Here is a 20,127-nt window from a genome sequence, read left to right on the forward strand (position 1 = left end):
TGGTTAAAGCACTCGACTCGTAATCTGAGGGTAGCTGGTTCGAGTCCCAGTCGCACCAAACATGCTTGCCCTTTCAGCCGAGGGGGCGTTATAATGTGACGGTCAATCCTTATGTTTCGTTGGTAAAAGAGTAGCCCAAGTGTTGGCGGTGGATGGTGATGAATAGATGCCTTCCCTCTAGTCTTACACTGATAAATTAGGGACGGCTAGCGCAGATAGCCTTCGAGTAGCTTTGCGAGAAATTCAAAATAAACAAACAAAATTAATGTAAATATTGTTAACTATAAAAACGAATTTATTACAGCGTGAGGTACTAAATTTGTTTTTTTTTTGGCTAGTTGTGTTGCCTGGATTTCGCTCCTTAGTTGTTGTTTTCTGGTCATAACTTAACGAAGCTGTCTAGTAATTTTGTTTCGAGGTCCAAAAGAAGAAAAAATTAAAATAAGTAAACCAGCTTCAACTCCAATGTTTAGAAATAACATTTATGTGATAATTATTCATATTTGTGTTGTAATTATATATAAAATATATTATGATTGATTTATAATATAATCAAAGTCGCGGGTAATTCGAAAAAAAAACTATTAAAATTAAGTATTATTTAGAACAATTCCTCTACTTGTACCTAAACACATACGCGCGTATATACTCGTCCAATATATTTAGTATTTGTATTACGTTTTATTAACAGGACGCTGTGGTGTATTGGAGATAAAAGGAAGTGTGTGTGGTAGTGTTCTGTAAATATATAATAGAGGTGCAGAATTGTTTAATGTTGTTTAGAAAAGAAACTCTAATTGATACAATCAGTACAATTAAAGAAGATAAACACCCAAGGTTTTTAATGTATTGCAACACAAAAAAATAATTTCGTCTAAGCGAGGGGTAGTAACACAAGAACAAATCTTATGATGATCGGGACAGGAAAGCTAGTTCTTAGACAAGTATGAAAAAGTTTATTGAATTACTACTTTCAATTTTATTGTTGTTGAAATTTTATTGGTTTATAAATTATACTGATAACATATTAAAGCTGTTTTTTTTTGGTTTGGCATTGTTGGGCAGTTTGTTATTTTTATTCTGCCAAGTTAATTGAGATTCTACAAATTACGTATTTAACAATAATAATTAGTACTTATACTGATCAGAAATTATTGTGTAGACTTGCTATTTATTTGTAAAGCTACATCTGGCTTAGTACAGATCGAAAATACGAACTTGAAGACTGAAGAAGAATTTATAGCTTCAATTAGAATATCATATTCTTTGTAGTTCATATTACTGTACTAAAAACTTAGTTCGGACAATATTTTTAATGTCGCCAGAAATTTCTTGGTTGATCTGAGTAGCTTTAGTAATAGTAATATTCTTTTTAAAACTGATTGTAGCCTAACGTATGGACAGCATTGGTTCTGTAAAAGCCAGCCTTCTAGGATAAGAAAATTAAAGTTTAATACCAATTAATTTTTTTTTTCACAGAAATTTCAGTTCTCATTTTAAAGTTTTGTATTATAATACACTTATACAAGAGGTTGAGTACTTTATTGAGAGGGCAGAAACTGGGGAACATCTTGGTGCAAGTGATCATTGCTCTATTACATTCAATATTTTGCTGCACATGGAGATAAGGAATAATGATATTTTGGGTACAAATTTCTAAAAAGCAAATCTTGTAAGGATGTGACAAGTATTATGTGTTGTGATTGGGCAGCTGAGTTATTTGGAAACATTAATTAGATGTGAAAATTTTTTAAAGATAAATGTTTAAATGTTCAACACACATATTCTTTATAGAAAGAAAAGAGTAGTGGCAAGTAAAAAATAGGTTGGCTCGCAAAGAGTGTAAGAAATAAAAGTAAAGTGTCATACATTTAAGAAATTTAAATTGACTAGTATGACAGGAGAATTAGAAGATTAAGAAAGTTAGTGAAACAGGAAAATGGGACATCAAAAGTGATGTATGAGAAAAGCTTGGCTCAAAATGTAAACGTTAACAGTAAGGATTTTTAAAAACATTAAGGGTAAACAAAACAATAGGGCTAGGACTCTTGAGGGGTTATTGCTTTTTCTTAGGTTTTTATGAACACAGATTTAACCAGTATTCCACATATATTACAACTGAGAACAATATCACAATGGATCAATTTATATGAATAATAAGGGCTGGCTTTAAAATGTTTTTTGGTTTTTTTGTAATTGCAGTGAATGACATGTATGGGAACTGTGTGGTAGGGTGAATATGAATTTAGGCTGTATCAACAGAAATTGTGTGTACAATTCAAAAGAGACCATAATTTTATTTTACACATAGGTCACTAGTTAAGTCGTATTTGGAGTAGTGTTCTGTCTTGAGTTCCTTACCTTTGAAAATACATTGAAATTTTGGAAAGGGTTCAGAGGAGGGCTACAAGGATGATATCTGGATGAAAATGTTGTCTTATAAGAATAGGTTCATGCCTATTAAGTTATTTTTTCCTCAAAAAAGAAAGAGTTAGAGGAGATTGATTAAGGTGTTTGAGATTGTTAAAGGAATTGATACTGTCAATGCATAACCTGTTTCATATTTAATAGTGAGAATGATAGGACTAGGGGACACAAATACCTATTTTGATGGGATAAGAGTCATTTTAGCTAAGATAGTTTTATTTTTCAAACAGGATTATTGACCTCTGTTTTGGGTTCCCTTCAGATGAGATGGAAGCTGTAAATTTAAAGGTGTTTCAAGGAAGGCGTATTAAATGTTTGAATGATAAAGGCTCTCTTGTTTTCTTTCAAGTGAATGGGATAGCCTAATTGAACTAGGAGATCTCTTGTTGTCCTTAGATTTTGTGTTTATATTACCTTTATCCTTTGTATACAAACATACCTGTTTTGAATTAACGCTTTTTCTGTGGGTCACAGGTCAAAGGCTATGTCTTCATGTTTGTTGACCTGCATTCAAAATTTTATAGAACTATCATTTTATGAATTTGTCAGTAAGTTTGAAATCAAATTGTAGGCTATAATTCAAACTTTAATATTATATATTACTTCATTTCTTACATTAAAAGTAAATATGAAAAGAGTGCATCAAATATAGAGTTTAGTGACTCGTGGTTTGTTTATATGAAGTCCAAATACTAAGTCTATAGTTTCATACAAATTAGGAACTCAAATTACTAATATTAACAAGCTAGAATATAATATGAGAACCTCATATCTTTATATTTTGCTGAGATATGAGTTATGTACTGAATCAAACATAGAGGTCCTGTTCATCTCTTTCCATTTTTGAAAATGGCACATTATGTGCACTTTAATATATGAAATATAAATAACCAATCAACAGCTTAGAATCTCCTTAGTATGGTTTTCTCAGCCATTTTAATCTGTGAAGAGGCTACCATGTTCTTTCGATTCAAGATTTCAGGAAGGTAGGTTGTGTCTTTAGTCAGCTGGAAGTTTCATAGTTTTAAAATCTAAATACATTTTAGTTAATAAGCTTAATAAATTACATTGGAATTCTGTAATATCAGTGTAGTTATTTATTATTTTTTGGTTATTGAACTGTATATATAAAACCTAAAAAAACATTTGTTTGATACCATCCACATACAAAATTTTAAAAGTGTTAGCAACCAGTGTCCAGCAGCAACCAAGTACAAAGGTTGTAGTGACAAGGGATAATTCTTTGCTTTACTTCTTGATTTATTGTTCTATATTTTAAGAAAAATAATTAATTTCTAACTAATAATAATTTGTATGAATGTACATAATGTATAATTGAAATGGGATTGTATATTACAAAAGTAGCAAATAATCTTAAATGTAGTTCTGCTTCAAGCTTGAATAAAATACTGAAAACAATAAGGTGCCAATACAGTTATGAAAAAATATCATCCATATTGTAATTTTTTTCAACAAACTGTTTGCACAAATTGGCAAGATTTATATTCCTACAGACTGGTTGATAAGGTATGTCTTCACATATTATTTTTTGAATAATTTTATAAATACTTCTTTTTTCTTTCACTTTAATTTCTGTTGATGTAGGCATCTTCTTATGCCAATTTTTACATCACCATCAATTAAGGTACTCATATCACACAGTAACAGCACCAGCCTATTTAAATTAAAGGACCATCTTTATGAACTAAATGTTGAGCTGGTATTTTTCTTTATCACCAGTGTTAAGTGGCACTTAGAACAGAGCTCCATGAGAAACACTCATCAAAGCTAAGAACCATAAGAATATAAGGATCCTATTGTGCAAAAAATATCACTCAAAGAGAGTTTTTTTTTAATTTTATAGTTTATTAATGAGTCTGAAAATAAAACCTACTATAGAGCTCAATATCAAGTGCCCTTCATTATTGAAATAATCATAGTTTATAATGATACACTAATATTTTCTTCTACAAAACCAGAAGAAGAAGTAGACAATATTTATAAAAATGTTGAATAAAATGCCTAAATTATTTAAGGAATAGTCATTTGTGTATTTTTGGTAACAGTCCATAACTATTTTTTAAGTTTAATAATGATTCTTTGCAGTTTCTTCGAGGGGCCATCAAGCCATTGAATAACACTATTACAGGGAATTTATTAGGTTCTATCCAGTGTAGGTTCTTCCATAAGTCTGTCAGAAACCTTCTTCCTTTGATTCCTGTTGTCATAGAACAAACTGGCCGAGGGGAGAGAGCATATGACATTTATTCTAGGCTCCTAAAGGAGAGAATAATTTGTGTAATGGGCCCAGTAAGTATAATATCAACAAACATTATAAATTTGCTGCTATTTCCCAAACCATAAAACTACAGGATATAGTTTTTATTTAAAATTTACATTAATCTAATGTTACTGAAGTTTATGCTTAACTACTGAATATTGCAGTGTTAAAGTAACTATGCACTATTTTGTTATAATAATAACATTTCTGTTTTTTCACACATTACAAAAGGAAGTAGTGGACAGGCATTGAGTTAAATTTATGTATTTGTTTAATAATAAACTTTCATAATAAGACACACATTTATGTCTTACAGTACAAGTTAAAACAGCATTTTTCTCATAGTTAAAAAAAGAACTTTATGTATGTATGAATATTCTTTGTATGTTGAGATATTTACTGTCTAAAAGTCTATCAAGTATATAATATTTAATGAAAAACACCTTAGGTGTGACAGAGATGGTGTGGCCATAAAAGGATTGAACATGTAACTTAAGGGAATGAAGTCAAAATGTGATAATAATTTTCTAGCATGCTTTTTCACACCTAAGGTGTTTATATTTGATATAATGATTTTTTTTTGTCAATACATTCCAACAAGCCTGAGCAAGTGAGAAAGTAGAACCTGATAGTAACCAACATCAGCTTTAGGATCATGACCCTATTATTTAGAACAGATGTATAATTTAAAGAAAGAACCGCATTCTTTAAAATATTTTGTGATAGTTTTCTTCTTCAAAACAGTAAGTACAGCAGTATCAAGCATCATTATTTATGTTAATTGCTTATGCTAATGTTATGTGACACTAAATGCTCTTCAATTAGAAGAATTTCATAAAGCTTTATGCTTAAAAGTTGGCAGTAAATAATAACTGTTCATCATTATGATTCTTTTGAAAACTTGGAGTGTATTTAAAGGTTGCTCAATGGTGTTGAAGCTCTAGACTGCAGTGGCCTGGAACTGTATATAGTATGTGCTATAAAAACATATTTGTTATGTATCATAAATGGTTTATTTAGAGTAATTATTATTTTATTGAAAGTAAAATGGTATAATTGCCTAATAACATGATTTTTATAATTAGTCACTTTTACATTGTTAATGTTGTCTCTACTCTTAGGAAAGCTTCTGCTGTGATCCTGCCCAACTTTAAGGGGAGTAGCTGTTCCTGTTTTTTCCTTTGGTATGATGGCACTATACTACTCAATAAGGGCCACTTTCCTTAGCACTGTTTTATCATATTTAAGCATTGAACTGTCTGTAATGTTTTCTGTTTTCTTCTAGGTCTTTTCTCACATGAATTGGGGTCATAATTCAGAAATACAGGTGAAATTTTGAGGCACCTAAAAAAGTATTATGTTTTCTTGTGATGAAATCTTCAGTTGATATGTCTTCCTAATATTCAGCTGGATGTGCTGATTGTCTCATCTGTGCCATTCTTCTTGTTTGGTGCATTTATCATTGTTTGTTTTGTCTTTAGATACAGCTGAATCTAAGAATGCCAAACTAATGAGCTCTCCACTGAGATATCATAAATATTGAACAATTTTTTTGATGGGAAGATTTTGAATGAGAAGAATTCATTGTTTTGAACTTAACAAGATGCAAGAAGTTAGAGGAGCAGGTACACTTGATCAGCTAGGATACAGATGTCATAGAGTCCTCTTTCCTCATAACTAGTGAGCCTAAAACATCCAAATTTTAAAGGCATATAATACCTTGGCCTGCTATCATGCATGATTCAGTGTTTCAGGTGATATGAATCAGAGTTATCTCTTTCACCCTGGGTTTCCTTAACTACACACGACAGAATGATTTAGTGTCTTATATTCAGAATTTTATTAAATTGTTTGTTATACCAATTAGTATAGCATAAAATCTTTGTTAACAATTTGTACTTTAATAGTATATGAGTTTTAAGCTCTTAATTCTACTAGGAATTATTTTTAAAAAATCATAAATTTCACATAGCATAATGCATACATGTATTGTATAGGCATCTTGTCTTCTTTACTTGTCCACCACCCCTTGAAAGAGTAAGAATATTCAGAATATGGCATTATGCAATATGTCATTTTACTGATTAAAACCTTGACTTTCTATTGGTTATATGTTATATATAACTTAACATAAGATAGAACTGTTAACGTATCCTGAAAAACAAGATGTGGCAGGTTGATGTAACAAGAAGGGTCTGATTTTCTATTGTTAGTTTTGTAACCAAATGACTACTTTTATAGACTTCAATTTTCTTTTCATATTCTTTCTCCCTTGTTTTGTGTTCTTATTCTCTTTCCTCCTTCTCAGGATCCCTTGTCACACCAATGTTTATCTGCAGTGGTGCAAATTTCTTCATGCAACATGCTGTTGAGCCTGTTTCCCATAGTTGGGGTTGTTTAGACCTTTTTGTTTATTGTTCTTCAGAGGACAGGGGACTAGAGACTGATCATGGACCTGCCCTTTCTTGTCTCAATTAATATGTTCACACCCCACACTCACCATGGAATCCTACCTTATTCTTCAGTGGGCTTTTTTTTTGAGTTTCTGGATGACCAAAATGGCTGTTTTCAATGCTTATCTGCATATTTCCATATCAGAGCATTATCATTCTTATCTTTGGTTTGTCCATTGTGGGGTGGTATATCAGTGTATCCTAACTTTCAGCTGGCTTTGGTTCCATACTTATTTTATTAGGTATCTTTTGCTCTATATATTCATGCTCTGGAATTGTGCTTTTTTAATATGGATGACTGGCTTCTTTTCACTCATTCTCAATAGGCGTTGGCCTGTCATACTTGTCAGATCCTTTTTAAAGTTGCTCGATCAAATTGTAAAAGTATTTACTTCATCATGTTTTCTTCAACACCCATCTCAGTCAGGCTCAACATTTTTTTCTTTGGCTCTATTCTATGGAACTAGCTTTTAGATATGCCATTTCTGCTCATTCACTTTCAGCTCGTGAGACACTATTACCATTGGGGATGTGGTCTTCTGTGACTCCTGTTCTACACCTCAGCTGGGCTCATGTGATTCCTTCAATGGGTTTTCCATGAATAATGGAAACTTGCTCAGGATCCTTTGGATGCTCCAATAACCCTTCCTTCCAACTTTGTGGACAATCTCTGATAGTGTTTGAACAAGGCTTATGCATTGGCAGATGTTCCACTTCCTCCTCTACAGATGGAGTTACACCTGTACATCAGAGGATCTCTTCAGGGTTGGGGTGTGTGGATTGATCACCAGGAGGTTTCTGGTCATTGGTTTGTAGGGAAATGTTCTCTTCATATCATCATCATCCTTGAACTCTGCTATTTCTTGTTCCATTCTGACAATTCAACAGTGGTGGCTTATTACAATCACCAAGATGGCATTCAGACTCTGGGTTTTCTAACTTTGGAACTTCTCTTCTGGGCCAATGATCATCATATTCATTTGATAGTATGTCATTTACTGGGTGCTTTTAACCTTATGGTGGATTGTTCTTCATGATCTAACTGGGTTCCTCACATTGTGTAGCATTACCTTTAGATCATTCTGTTTGTCCTTCATTCATCTATGAGGTTTTATCAGTGGAATTTTTTTTTTTTTTTTGCAAGTGGGCCCTGGCTTGTGGTGTTCCAGTTTCTTGTCCTCTGGTTGCTGGTATTTTTTAGTTTCTTTTGTGGGTTTTTGAGAAGGGGTATTTGCTCTTATTATTATAGGATTATTGGGTATTTTCCATTTTATAGTTGCTGCACAGTTTTTCCCCTCTCCTTGACATTTTGATCCATTCCTTCCAGATGTGTCAGCCATGTAGATGTCTGGCACTTCCAGACTGGGACATTAGTGTATTACTCCACTCCCTTATGTTAACTCTGTTTGAGCTTATTCCCATTTGCTCTTTGTTTTATCTATTATTTAACCCTATGCCAGTATGGCCATTTTGAAACCAGACTGGGACATTAGTGTATTACTCCACTCCCTTATGTTAACTCTGTTTGAGCTTATTCCCATTTGCTCTTTGTTTCATCTATTATTTAACCCTTTGCCAGTATGACCATTTTGAAACCCTTTCTGTATATGTTTACTGAATTACATTCAAAATTTAATTAAACCACTTTGATATGAATGAATTTTAATGAAATTACTATTATCAAGTACATTATAACTTAAAGTTTTATATTATCTAAGTTGTTCCTTTATTTTAAAAAGAAACATTTTAAAACTATAGGTTTTGCTATCATGTAAATTGCTTGTGGTTAAAAGTCTAAACTTTATGAGCTATTATATATGGTATTGTGAGAATAGAATAAAAATGTCAGCATACAAGGCATATCAAGTTCTACCTGTTTCTTTTTATTAGTGTCTGGAAAATTTCCAAGAATTTCTTAATGGAGTTTTACATTCTAATATCTAAGCTTAAGGTCAGCTATGCTCACTTACAAAGTCAAAGCTGTGTTGCTAGGTGACAGTTTGAAGTTGAATGACATGCTTACTACCAACAAAAGAGAAGATTTTCCACTATTCAATTATAGCTTAAAGAAAGTTCTACCAGTGAATAGATTTGTAGCATGAGATAGAAAAGAAACTTAGTTCATATTTCATTTGAAGTGTACCAAGTGTTTGGCAAGTGTTTCTTGCCTTGTATGTATTAGCTTGCTAAACTGATAGACAGCATTTAGGTTCTATATTTATATTTTAATTAGTTATGTATTATTTGTGTTTATAAATGCATATTTGAAAATTTTATGGTTGTATACATTAAACTCAATGTAGTTTGACTTGTGGAAATGTCTAAGCAAGATTGCATCATGCACATGTAAAAATGTTAGTGAAATAATTTATGGGTAACCTGTGCTCTGTAACAACTTCTATAACCATGGGGTCATGTTGTTATAGGAATAGGTTGACATACCTGAATCAATAATAAAAGCCAACGAATTAGGAAAGAAATTGAAATTAAACTAAGTGAAAAGATAAAGATGTGAAACTATGCATATGAGAAAAAAAGATTACACAATAATCTATAAACATATAAAAAGTATATAAAAGGTATGTACATATTTCCATTCCTTAAATTTAATCATTTCATTGCACTGTATGTTAATGATCATATCTAGACTTAATGCTATAACAGAGAAAATGGAAAATAAAATGTAAACATTTATTTTAGAAAACATTTGATATTCATTTAGGAGGTTCTAGAGATTATGTAAATAAAATTTGAAAATTATAAGTTAATAAATACCCTTTTTATATTTGAAATGAAAATCACACTGCTTATGAACTATTCTGATTCTAAATGCATATAACTACATTAGATAATGACTGTTTTATTATAAATAGTAGAAAAAATCAAAACTAAATTTTTCTTAAATCTACATAATCTTAGGGTCATGCAAGACAAATTTAAAACTAGTTCATCAACTGGTTTCACTTGTTAAAGAACTTTCACGAAAGTTGCATACAAAAATAGATTATGGTCAAAAGGTTAAGGTGTATTTCTTTCTCTGCTTTGCTAATGGGTTGTCATCAAGCAGATCTGTTCACTATCAATATCACTTGCATGCTGCACTATCAAACTGATATTTTTCTTTACTGAATTGTTCCTTCCTTCCAAAGACCTCAGCTGCTCCTTTCTGCCAATTTCCCTTCTTTTTATTTCTCATCTCTACCCTCATCTTTTTCCGGATAGACTTTTATGCCTGGTGCATGTTTTTTGCTGTTATATTGCCTGCACAGATTTTTTCAGGGGTTTTCATTCCATCTCTTTAACCTATGGCAACACTCTTCCTCTCAGAATCTTTCTCCCTTTACCTTTACCAATTAAGATTTCATTTAATTAAGTTGACTTATTTCTCTTTGTTACATTCCCTGGGCACATTTTTGTGTGTTACTTCTCATCAAATTTGACACTTCGTCTTTTCTCTTGCTGCTCATCTTTGTTGGCTTTTGGAGTAAATTCCGAAGTTAGGCATGTGGACCAGCTCTCAGAATTTTATCTCCCATTAATAACATCACATTGTTGTTTCTGCTTTCTCAGGTTATTGCCCACCATCTGTAGCTATATTTCAAACTTTGGTGTAGCTACAACACTAGATAAGTCTTTATCAATGCTTTCTTGTTTTTTAGAGACCCTTGCTTCAAAATTAGTTTCTTGGATCTTGCTCTGTGGTGAGTGGTCTCTGACCAGGTATTCTTTACACAAGCAAACAAACCCACACTGTATATTATGTTGATTCATGCACTCTTACCATGTCTCCACACACTTACCTTTGAGATGAGTTGTTGTACAAGATCACTGGATGGTCAATAAACTCATTATATTTGCTTCATAAATAAACACATCCCTGACCATACCATCAAAGGATGGCATGGGTAAAGCAGAAGGGGATAGGTGCCCATTCCTGCCATGCCTTGATTGAATAAATTGGTGTGGTCTGGTTTCAAAATATGGTTTTGTAATCACCCATTGCCCTGTTTTGGGTGTAGCCATTCCTCTGGACGTTAACACTATTTTTACCCCATTTCTTCAAATGGAGTATGGGAATCCTTACCACTTAATTTAAATTGCTGGAGTGGTTTACCATGGAGGCATCCTGATGGATGGGTTCCATATAGATGGTTCTAACTATTCATTATAGAGTAGGGCAGTGGTGTTATGCTACTGTAGAAGGCATACCATCCTCTGGATTGAGTGAAACTTATCAAGGAGTAAGATGTCTCAATGCAGTTCACCTTTTCAACTGGGTGCCCTCATTTTGCATTTGTGCAGGTGTCAGCACCTGGTGATCTGGTTTTGGATGTGAAGTGAACCAATCATCTTAAATCCTTACAGGTTTGGGATTTTTCATCTCCCTCCCTCTGTTCTTTCCTCTGTGTAGTGGTCATAGAGGGTATTATGTGGGATGTTTCCATTTCTGCCCTGGGTGCTACCATTGTTCTCTCTTTCAGTGGGGATGTTAATTACCTTTGGATGTTTCATACCAGTCTCATGGTTGCAGGAGATGTTTGCATGCAATGGACATCCTCAGATACTGGATGATACTTTTCCAGATCTCTGGCTGAACTACAAACCTGTGTTATATCCTGGAGTTGGTGTTTTCCTCACATCTACAATGTTAGAGCTCGAGTTGAATCTGGTATCATGTTATTTTCTCTCACATGGATATAGAAATCCAGTGAGGAGGTTTTGGTTGTAGTTGACTTGCCAAGTATGGTTCAATATGTCCTAACCATTCTGCACTTGTCCTCCATTATTCATTATACTTCAGTGGGATTGAGTTTCCATACTTATTTCATTGGAATCACATTTCTGACTTTTCTTCTCCCACTTGGATGTGCTACCTTTCTTTTCTGACAAGTTTGTTTTTGGTTGGTCATAGCAATGAGACACCTGGTCATGATGTGGTGTGGTGCCCCTTCTCCTATCATCTGATCTCTTTGTCTCATATATAAAAATATCCTTCTGGTGTTTTCGGAGGGTTATATTTGTTCTTCCCTCGCACAGGTCCCTCCTCCCTTTCAGTGTGAGAATATTGTTTCAGAGGTTATGATTTTCCTATAGTGAAAATTTATTTCTGATGGGTACTTCCCTATTCTCACACTTCTCCCTTCTCTCACAGTCTTCCAGTGCTTACTGTCTGTCAAAATTCAAAGTAATTGTGTGGTATTAGAACATAGGAGTCACAAGCATCATGTGATAGTAATGCTCTCCTACTAGTGGAAAGATGATACATAGTGATTTGCATGAGACATTTTGGAATCTTTGCTTATAATAGGGGGTGTGGATGTCTTGTGGCATGCATTATTAATGTTTGCATATGGAGGGCAGCACAGAATTTAAAAAGCTAATCTTGTGAGGGAAGGGAAGCAACTATCAGAAATATATTTTCAATATAGGAAAATTATAACTATCAACTATCTTGAGCAACCTCTAAATATTTTTGAATATGGATAAAATTTGATGTGAATTACTTATTTAGATACTGGAATAAAATGAGGGTGTGAGAGTGTTGTAATTCAAAACTTCAAAAATAAGGACCACCCTGTGGTCCAGTGAATATTGGTTTTCAGTTTTCTAGTACTTGCATCTTAGGACTTTAAGTGAGTTTCAAATACACATACAGTCTTCAGACCAAAAAATGAAAATTAGGCTTACTCATTTTTATTGTTTTCTAAAACTGTCAGTTCAAAACATTGTTAAAGAATTACCTGCTAAGATTTATTCTTTAAAGCTTCTAAATTTTGTCATTCACTGATAAAACATTTTTAATAGCTGAATATGTTTTAAATATTTGACTTCAGTTTACATGATCTTAAATTTCCTGATATTCAGTTGAATGTGTCTTTATTATTACTCGTTTGTTATTCTGTTCACTAGTACTTACAAATCTATTTTATTTTAATGTATAATTAAAATGTATAATGTATAATTTCCTTTAAGATTACAGATGAGCTGTCAAGTTTGGTTGTAGCCCAGCTGTTGTTTTTACAGTCTGAAAGTAATAAGAAGCCAGTTCACATGTATATAAACAGTCCAGGTAAAATTTCTCTACATTGAGTTAGTAATTAATATGTTGTTTGTATTTTTTTTCTTCAATTATTAAATGTGATACATTCTTTAGCAATGTAATTTAGTTGGAGCAAAAGATATGTATGCTATTACAATGGTACTTTCAATAGTTTTAGGTAATAACCATTGTTCTAAAATTACTTACCTCTACTGCCACTTATAGCTATTACTCAAATGCCACAGTTTCAACTTAACCCTTCTAAACATTAGTTTGATTTTTTTGCTTGTTACAGTCTTTTATACCCCACTCAATTTCCCTTGCCAATATACATATATCATCTCACTCTACACCTATGTCTATGTGTCTTCAATTTTGATACTCTGTATAAGCACTTTGTTTAAGATAATTTTATCACTTTTTTTGACAAAACATTTAGACTCTGGTTTTGATAAAGAAGTGTTGCAATAGTTAATGACCTTGGTTATAATTTACATGTTGCTTAGTCAAATTTTGTTCAAATAATGTTTAATAATTCTAAAAAAAAAGATGTTTTGGCAATATGCCATTTTCAGACATTAATTCTCACGTTACTCTTTCCAGCACAGAGGCTAATCAGCTCTCTCCTATTCCACCTTTGTTATTTAGCAACTCTCAATGGCCCACCCTTATCTTTGTCTCTGTTCGGACTATTGCTGAGAATAATGGTGACTACCAAGTGCTGAGGGGGTCTGTGGGAGTGATGTTATGATATTTGCTAGACATTTAGAATTTATTTGCCACTGATCCATGGATACTACAGATTCTGGTATCAAGGTTGTTCACATGGTTCATTCTTTAACCTCCATTATTCTCCCAACCTGTGGAGGGCAGATATTCGTTCCAAAGCTAGCAGACAGTTTTGGGTCAAGGGGGTAATATATAAGAAAGAGAGAGAGAGTTTATCCCATGTTTCTGGGATTCTATTCCAGCTGATTTATTGTACTAAAGAAGATGGGAAATGGGCATCTGATAATTGATTTTTTTTCATGTCAACTAATTCTTAGATTACAGCTTTGATCCAGTCAAATATGGAGTCTTTTGCATTGCCATTTTTCACCAGTTATGTCGATGACCCATGTTTATTGTTGATACATATATTCCAACAAATTGATTATGGTACCTTACATTTCTTATTAAGGGGGTACCCATTCTTGGGACCTTTGCTTTTGAACTTTGGATATTCTCTATTGGGCTCATTTCCATTGTATAAGCCTCATGGCTTACCATGTTCCAAGGCTAATGAATTTAATAACAGATCACCTATCTCAGCCCAATCAAATTCTTCTGATCAAATGGATGCCCCATTGCAAGGTTTCCCAGTAAATTTATTCACAGTTTGGGGCTCTGATGATTGACTCATTTACCACTGATTGGAACTCTCAATGAAGGTATTTTCGTCCACAGCATCTCATCCATGAACTTTGGTGATGGATTCATTCATTCAAGTTTGGATGAGATTGCACCTTTTTTCCTTCCCCCTGTTGTAAGTTGGAGTTGTAGGTACTGCATGTTCACAGGACTCTTTCTTACTGCTTTACCCTGATAGAGAAGGGAATACATTCATCTCACCAATTCATTTGTCAATTATTTCTTACTTCTACAACTCCTTGGTCCCCAGTCATTTGTTATGTCCTGTTAGGGTGAAGGGGTGTTATGTGGCTTGTAATAACCCCTTTTTCACTTTCTGTTCATTGGGATCCTTCAGATTTCTGGAGTTTATCCTCAGTTACTTTGAGGTGGCTTTGCAAATTGATCCATATTACTTATTTTTGACTTTCTTTATAGGTGAGGAAACTTCTGAGTCACATTTCATAAAATTCATCACATTGGTATGTCATTAGCTGTCCATTTAAATTGTCTGCTGGAGAACATAGTGCAGACTAGTGTTGACTTCTCCAAGTATTTTTTTTCACATTATTGACACGATCTGGTATTTTGTTCTTGTAAGGGTTTTCACTTATAACTAGTGGCTGTTTTTACCACATATTATTTGGTTTTAAGGAGGGGTGAGTATTTTGTTTTTCCTCCAAGGTCTCTTACCTCTTTTGTTACATTGGATTCCATTCTGTAGTGAGTATTGTCTAGACAGGTGTGCTTTTATTAAACCATTTCTGCATGAGCAACCAGTTTTCACTGTACTTACTACTGGTTTGCAACAAGCTCTGTAGAAATGAAATGTTTTATAAGGCCATCTAAGAGATCACCAGTTAGTATTACCATATTATACTGGACCACCACTTATGGACTATCATGATTAAAGCTAAAGGGGATCCTGCATATCTCTGCTGATTATTGGATTGAATAAACTGAGGTTGGTTTGCTTTTAAAAATTTAGGGAACTTAGTTCACCTTGTGCACTGTTTCTTAGGGCTCATTATTGCACATAATCCATGCTTATATTGGTGCTAGGAAATCCTTACTACACTTGGTTTACAGTCACTGGAATGGTAGACAGAGGCATTTCTTCTAGAGTATTTGAATGAATTCCTCCACTCTTGGAGAAGGGGGTGGAGTTGAGGGCCTCTTATTTGATTCTCTATCTGTTTCTACCAAATATTGATAGGAGCAGCACCATCTTAAGCAGAACATGCTTGTCATATAGGATCAGATTTAATGATTGATTATCTGGCTGGGGTGTGAGGATGAATATTCATAATTCCATACTGGATAAGTTTTGTTCTCTTGGGTGAGTAAGGCTTAGATCATCTTGTCATTCATAGCTTGGGATTGTTGCCTTTCTGGCTTCTTCAGGTGAAGGATAAGACTTGTTCACTTTGGTAGTGCTTACTTTCTCATCGTGATTCAGGTCGTTCAAAACACATCACTCTATGGCTACAGATTGGGATCCAATCAAAAGTATATTCATATATAACATTGCAGTCCAATTGGTCTAGTCACCAACATGGAATATAGGGACCAAGACCTCATAAACCTGTCAACATGGGTCATGGGTGAAAGGCCATGTCATCATTTTTGTTGACTTGCATTCATAATTTTATTGAACTACTATTTTATGAACTTATATCATTAAGTTTATTATTAGACTGTAGATTATAATTCAGTTTTTTATATCATATATTATTTATTTTTTAAGTAAGTAGTAGAAACACATCTAAATAATGTTTTTGTGTGTCTTGTAATATGTTGACTGCAGCACTGGTTCAAATTAGTTTGCAATGTTCAAATACAAAGTCTAAGTTTCATATGAGTTAGTAACTTAAATTACCAATGTTGACAAACTAGAATACAAATAAGAACAACCTATCTTTTTTGTTTGCTGAGATATCACTAGTTTTACTGAATCAAACACAGTAGCCTCACCCACTTCTTTCGATTTTTGTAAACGTTTTTGTACATATTTGCTGTTGTCTGTAGCATGTGAATAATAAATTGAAACCTCAGAATATACTCCAAGTTACATTCTGAGCCATTTTCAAGTATTATGATGTTAAATTTGTTTTTTGATACAAGACATCAAGGTGGTAAGATGAATCTTTAGTCTGCTCAAAATTTCATATTTTTTTAGAACTAAATACAACTTAGTTACTAGGACATATAAATTGTATTGGAATTCTGTAGTATTGATATAGTAATTTATGATTTATTGGTTATTTTAAATACATGTTACACCTAGAAAGTGTTTGACATCTTCCATATGTAAAATTTTATAAGGCTTAGCAACCTCTGGTAAGTAGCAAACTAGTACAAATATTATAACAAGAAGATATAATTGTTTGTTATACCAATTAATTGCACTTTTTTTAAGAACTTTTTAATAAGCATTAATATAATGTAAACACATATATAATGTATTATTACCAAAATGTGACTGTATTTTACAAAATACTAGTCCAGTAAAACATACCCAAAACAGGTCTTTTTGTAAAGCCTAAAGACCAGTTTTATATTCATACATATGGTAACATGAAAGCATGTGCTCTGCATCAATGCAACTTGTGTAATGTTAGCCAGGTGTGTCTAGAAGGTTAGTATAATAAAAATAATAAATATATATAAATGTATATTGTTATGAGATTTAATCAATTAAATCTAAATGTATCTTTTAATCTGTAATTAGAATGAAAGAAACATAAGTTATATTTATGTAAGTATGTTTTGTGAGCTAACATTTTCCTAAATTGAAAAAAAAGTCTTTCCAATAACACTTACCTCTGCTGATATTCTCCAACTTTAGGTTTGACGTTAGAGAGTAGGATAGTATGAGTCTCAACAAAGTGTTAAAAGTATATATATGAGGTGCTTATGTAAAGAAGCAGGATAGTGTGCATTGACGTTGGTGGAAAGTATCACAAGACATACATCATCAAAGACAATTAAGTGGGATATAAAAGACTAAAACAAGTGAGAAAAATCAGACCAATGCTTAGATAGATAAAGTTGAATCCCTCCCTTCACGTTCCTTGAATTCCTGTGCATTCCCATTTCATATTAGGACTTTTTTTTTGGGACTCTAAGCTTTAGGGGTCTTTGATTCATGTGTAAGGATCAGACCCTGAAACCCATAAGAGTTTACCAAGCTTAGTTTTCTCATCTTTGTTTGATGCTATTTTCCCTTGTGCATTATATCTCCTCCTCGCATTTCATATATGAGGCTATTCATTGATTTTTCTGAAGGATTTTATGAGGATGCTTGCTCTCTTATGTATTCTGTGTTGGTGCACTCATCTTCCTTGGCCAGGGTTTTCAGGAAGGAATTTTTCTTTTTCTTGATTCCTAGGTGAAGATGGTTGGGATCCTCTTCCTACTGTGGCTGGGATTTTCCATTCCTGGTGGTACCATGTTTTGGACTGGAATTGATCCACTGAGTATGGTCTGATACACTTTAGCCACTCTACACCATTTGGTACTCATAAGTAAGTAATGGATGTGCTTCTCTTCTGCCTGATTGAGCACAGTGTATCTCCACAACAGGCAGAGAGTATACCTTGAACAGATGTGTTGCTGTCTCCTACAGTTGTGCTCCTCTGCAGAGAGATGTCACGCACCATATGTTCTATTCAAATACTTTCCAAAGGGTGCTCAGCTAGGTAGATTTTGCACTGGTCTCTTCACCAGTTCAATGCGAGATTATAGCTATTATATGAGAGGAGATAAGTTATTGAAATGGAAGTTAACATTTTTCTATGGTGAAAATCTATTTCCAATATATACTTACCTCTTTACACACTTCCTGCCCATCCTTCTCACTTCCAGTACTTCTTTTTAGTCTAAGTTTAAAGTGAACATTGTATTCTACAGTACAAATAGTGTCAGACGTGCAAGGAAGGTGTATCACACTCCTTTTGGTGGAAGGTTGTTGCATGCTTATTTCATATTAAAGTGCAATTATATCATGTGCAAACATATGAGAGTAGGTGGAAGTATCAAAGTTAGTGGCAAACAAAAATTACATGGTATAATTGAAGACTGCTCTTCAGAGGTATGGCAGTACATCAGTCAGATTAGACAATGTTCATTATGAGATGCTATGCCATTTATCTCTTGCCTCCCTTTCCATTCTGATTGTTTCCAACCAGATTTGGCAGGAGGATGTCTTTCCTGATTTTTGCTGCCAGGCTATTATACTACCAATTTCTAAGCTTTGGAAGGATCCCAAAATTTCATTAAGCTATCAGCCTCATGTTTTGTTGAGCTGTCTGTGTAAAGTCTTGGAGAGGATGGTCAGTGCTTGTCTCATTTTCATTTTAGAATCAAACAATTTATTCTTCTTCATCCTCTTCCAACAACAGCTGTCTACTATAAACAACCTGACTTGGCTTGAAACATCGATTATGAAAGCCTTTCTCAAAAGAAAACTTCTAGTTTAAATTTTATTTGACTCCTAGATGTGGATTCCTGTATGTGGTGAGGGGACCTCCAAGGGAAGGTTCTGTTCTTTCAGTTTACCTCCTCTTGTATCTTAACATCCACCTACATGTTTGCAGTGCATAGCAACTCATGAAGGGGTGGAGAGGATCCTGGTGGTAGAGGAGTCCAACCCTAATACACCACTTTGGCCTTGAATTCCTGTAGATGGGTAGCCTTGGGGTGACCCCCTTGGATCAATCTGCTGGTCCACCTGGGCTAGGGTCAACCAAGAACCAGTGTTTGATGTTCTCAACAGGTGTTGTGAACATTGTATTTGATGCTGGTGTTTGGGTATAGTGTTCACGAAACCCTGGCATTTTTGCAGTGTCCTTGTTTGACATTGTAGTGCATCCCGTCGTAGGGCTACATGGAGGGTGGGGTCAGTGGGTACCAAAATTTCCCTTTCTTCATTATGGATACTCCAATTAAAAATCTTGATAAAATAGTGAAAAAACAGTCTACAGGTAAATGACCACGTCTTGAAGATTCTGAGCAGCAATCCTCACCATCTGTACCACTTGTTGTACCTGTTTCTTACATTTCATTCTTTTTCAGACAAACCTTTAGGACAAATGTCTCCCCTTTTCCTTCAGAAGGGTCTAGAGGGACTTGCTGGCTCTCCAAAGTCAGTAAAGAAGCTTCAATCTGGTGACATATTGGTAAAAACATCTGCATCTCAACACAGTGAACTTCTCTTGCATTCAAAGACAATTGGAGATATACCTACTGAGGTATATCATGCTACTTTGAATTCATCACAAGGAGTTATTGTTGAAAGGGATTTAAGAACATTCCAGAGTCAGAGATTCTTGCTGGTTTCTCCAATCAAGGAGTGTCTGCAGTGAAGCATATATCCACTCGCAAGGATGGAATTATGATGTCGACCAATTTCCTCATTCTCACATTTATGTCACCACATCTGCCTACCACCATCAAGGCAGGTTATTTTAATTGCAGAATACGGGCATATAATCCAAACCCTGTTTGATGTTTCCAGTGTCAGCGGTTCAGTCACT

At 33.9% G+C, this 20,127-nt stretch overlaps 1 protein-coding gene across 3 annotated transcripts in view; it reads left to right on the forward strand.

Annotated features, from left to right (window-relative positions):
- The first annotated feature begins 627 nt into the window (after window positions 1-627).
- Window positions 628-20,127, forward strand: part of ClpP (Caseinolytic protease proteolytic subunit) — a 31,293-nt gene continuing 11,793 nt past the window's right edge. Inside the window, exons 1-4 of one of the 3 annotated variants that reach the window (XM_076490331.1) lie at window positions 628-944; window positions 3,812-3,954; window positions 4,534-4,737; window positions 13,135-13,231. In XM_076490331.1, coding sequence (XP_076346446.1) covers window positions 3,865-3,954; window positions 4,534-4,737; window positions 13,135-13,231 — 391 coding nt within the window. In that variant the 5' untranslated portion in view covers window positions 628-944; window positions 3,812-3,864. The remainder of the gene's footprint in view (window positions 945-3,811; window positions 3,955-4,533; window positions 4,738-13,134; window positions 13,232-20,127) is intronic. The other 2 variants (XM_076490333.1, XM_076490334.1) reach the window with 2 other exon arrangements.

This window comes from Tachypleus tridentatus, chromosome 2 (genome assembly GCF_004210375.1).
Source record: "Tachypleus tridentatus isolate NWPU-2018 chromosome 2, ASM421037v1, whole genome shotgun sequence".
Lineage (NCBI taxonomy): Eukaryota > Metazoa > Arthropoda > Merostomata > Xiphosura > Limulidae > Tachypleus > Tachypleus tridentatus.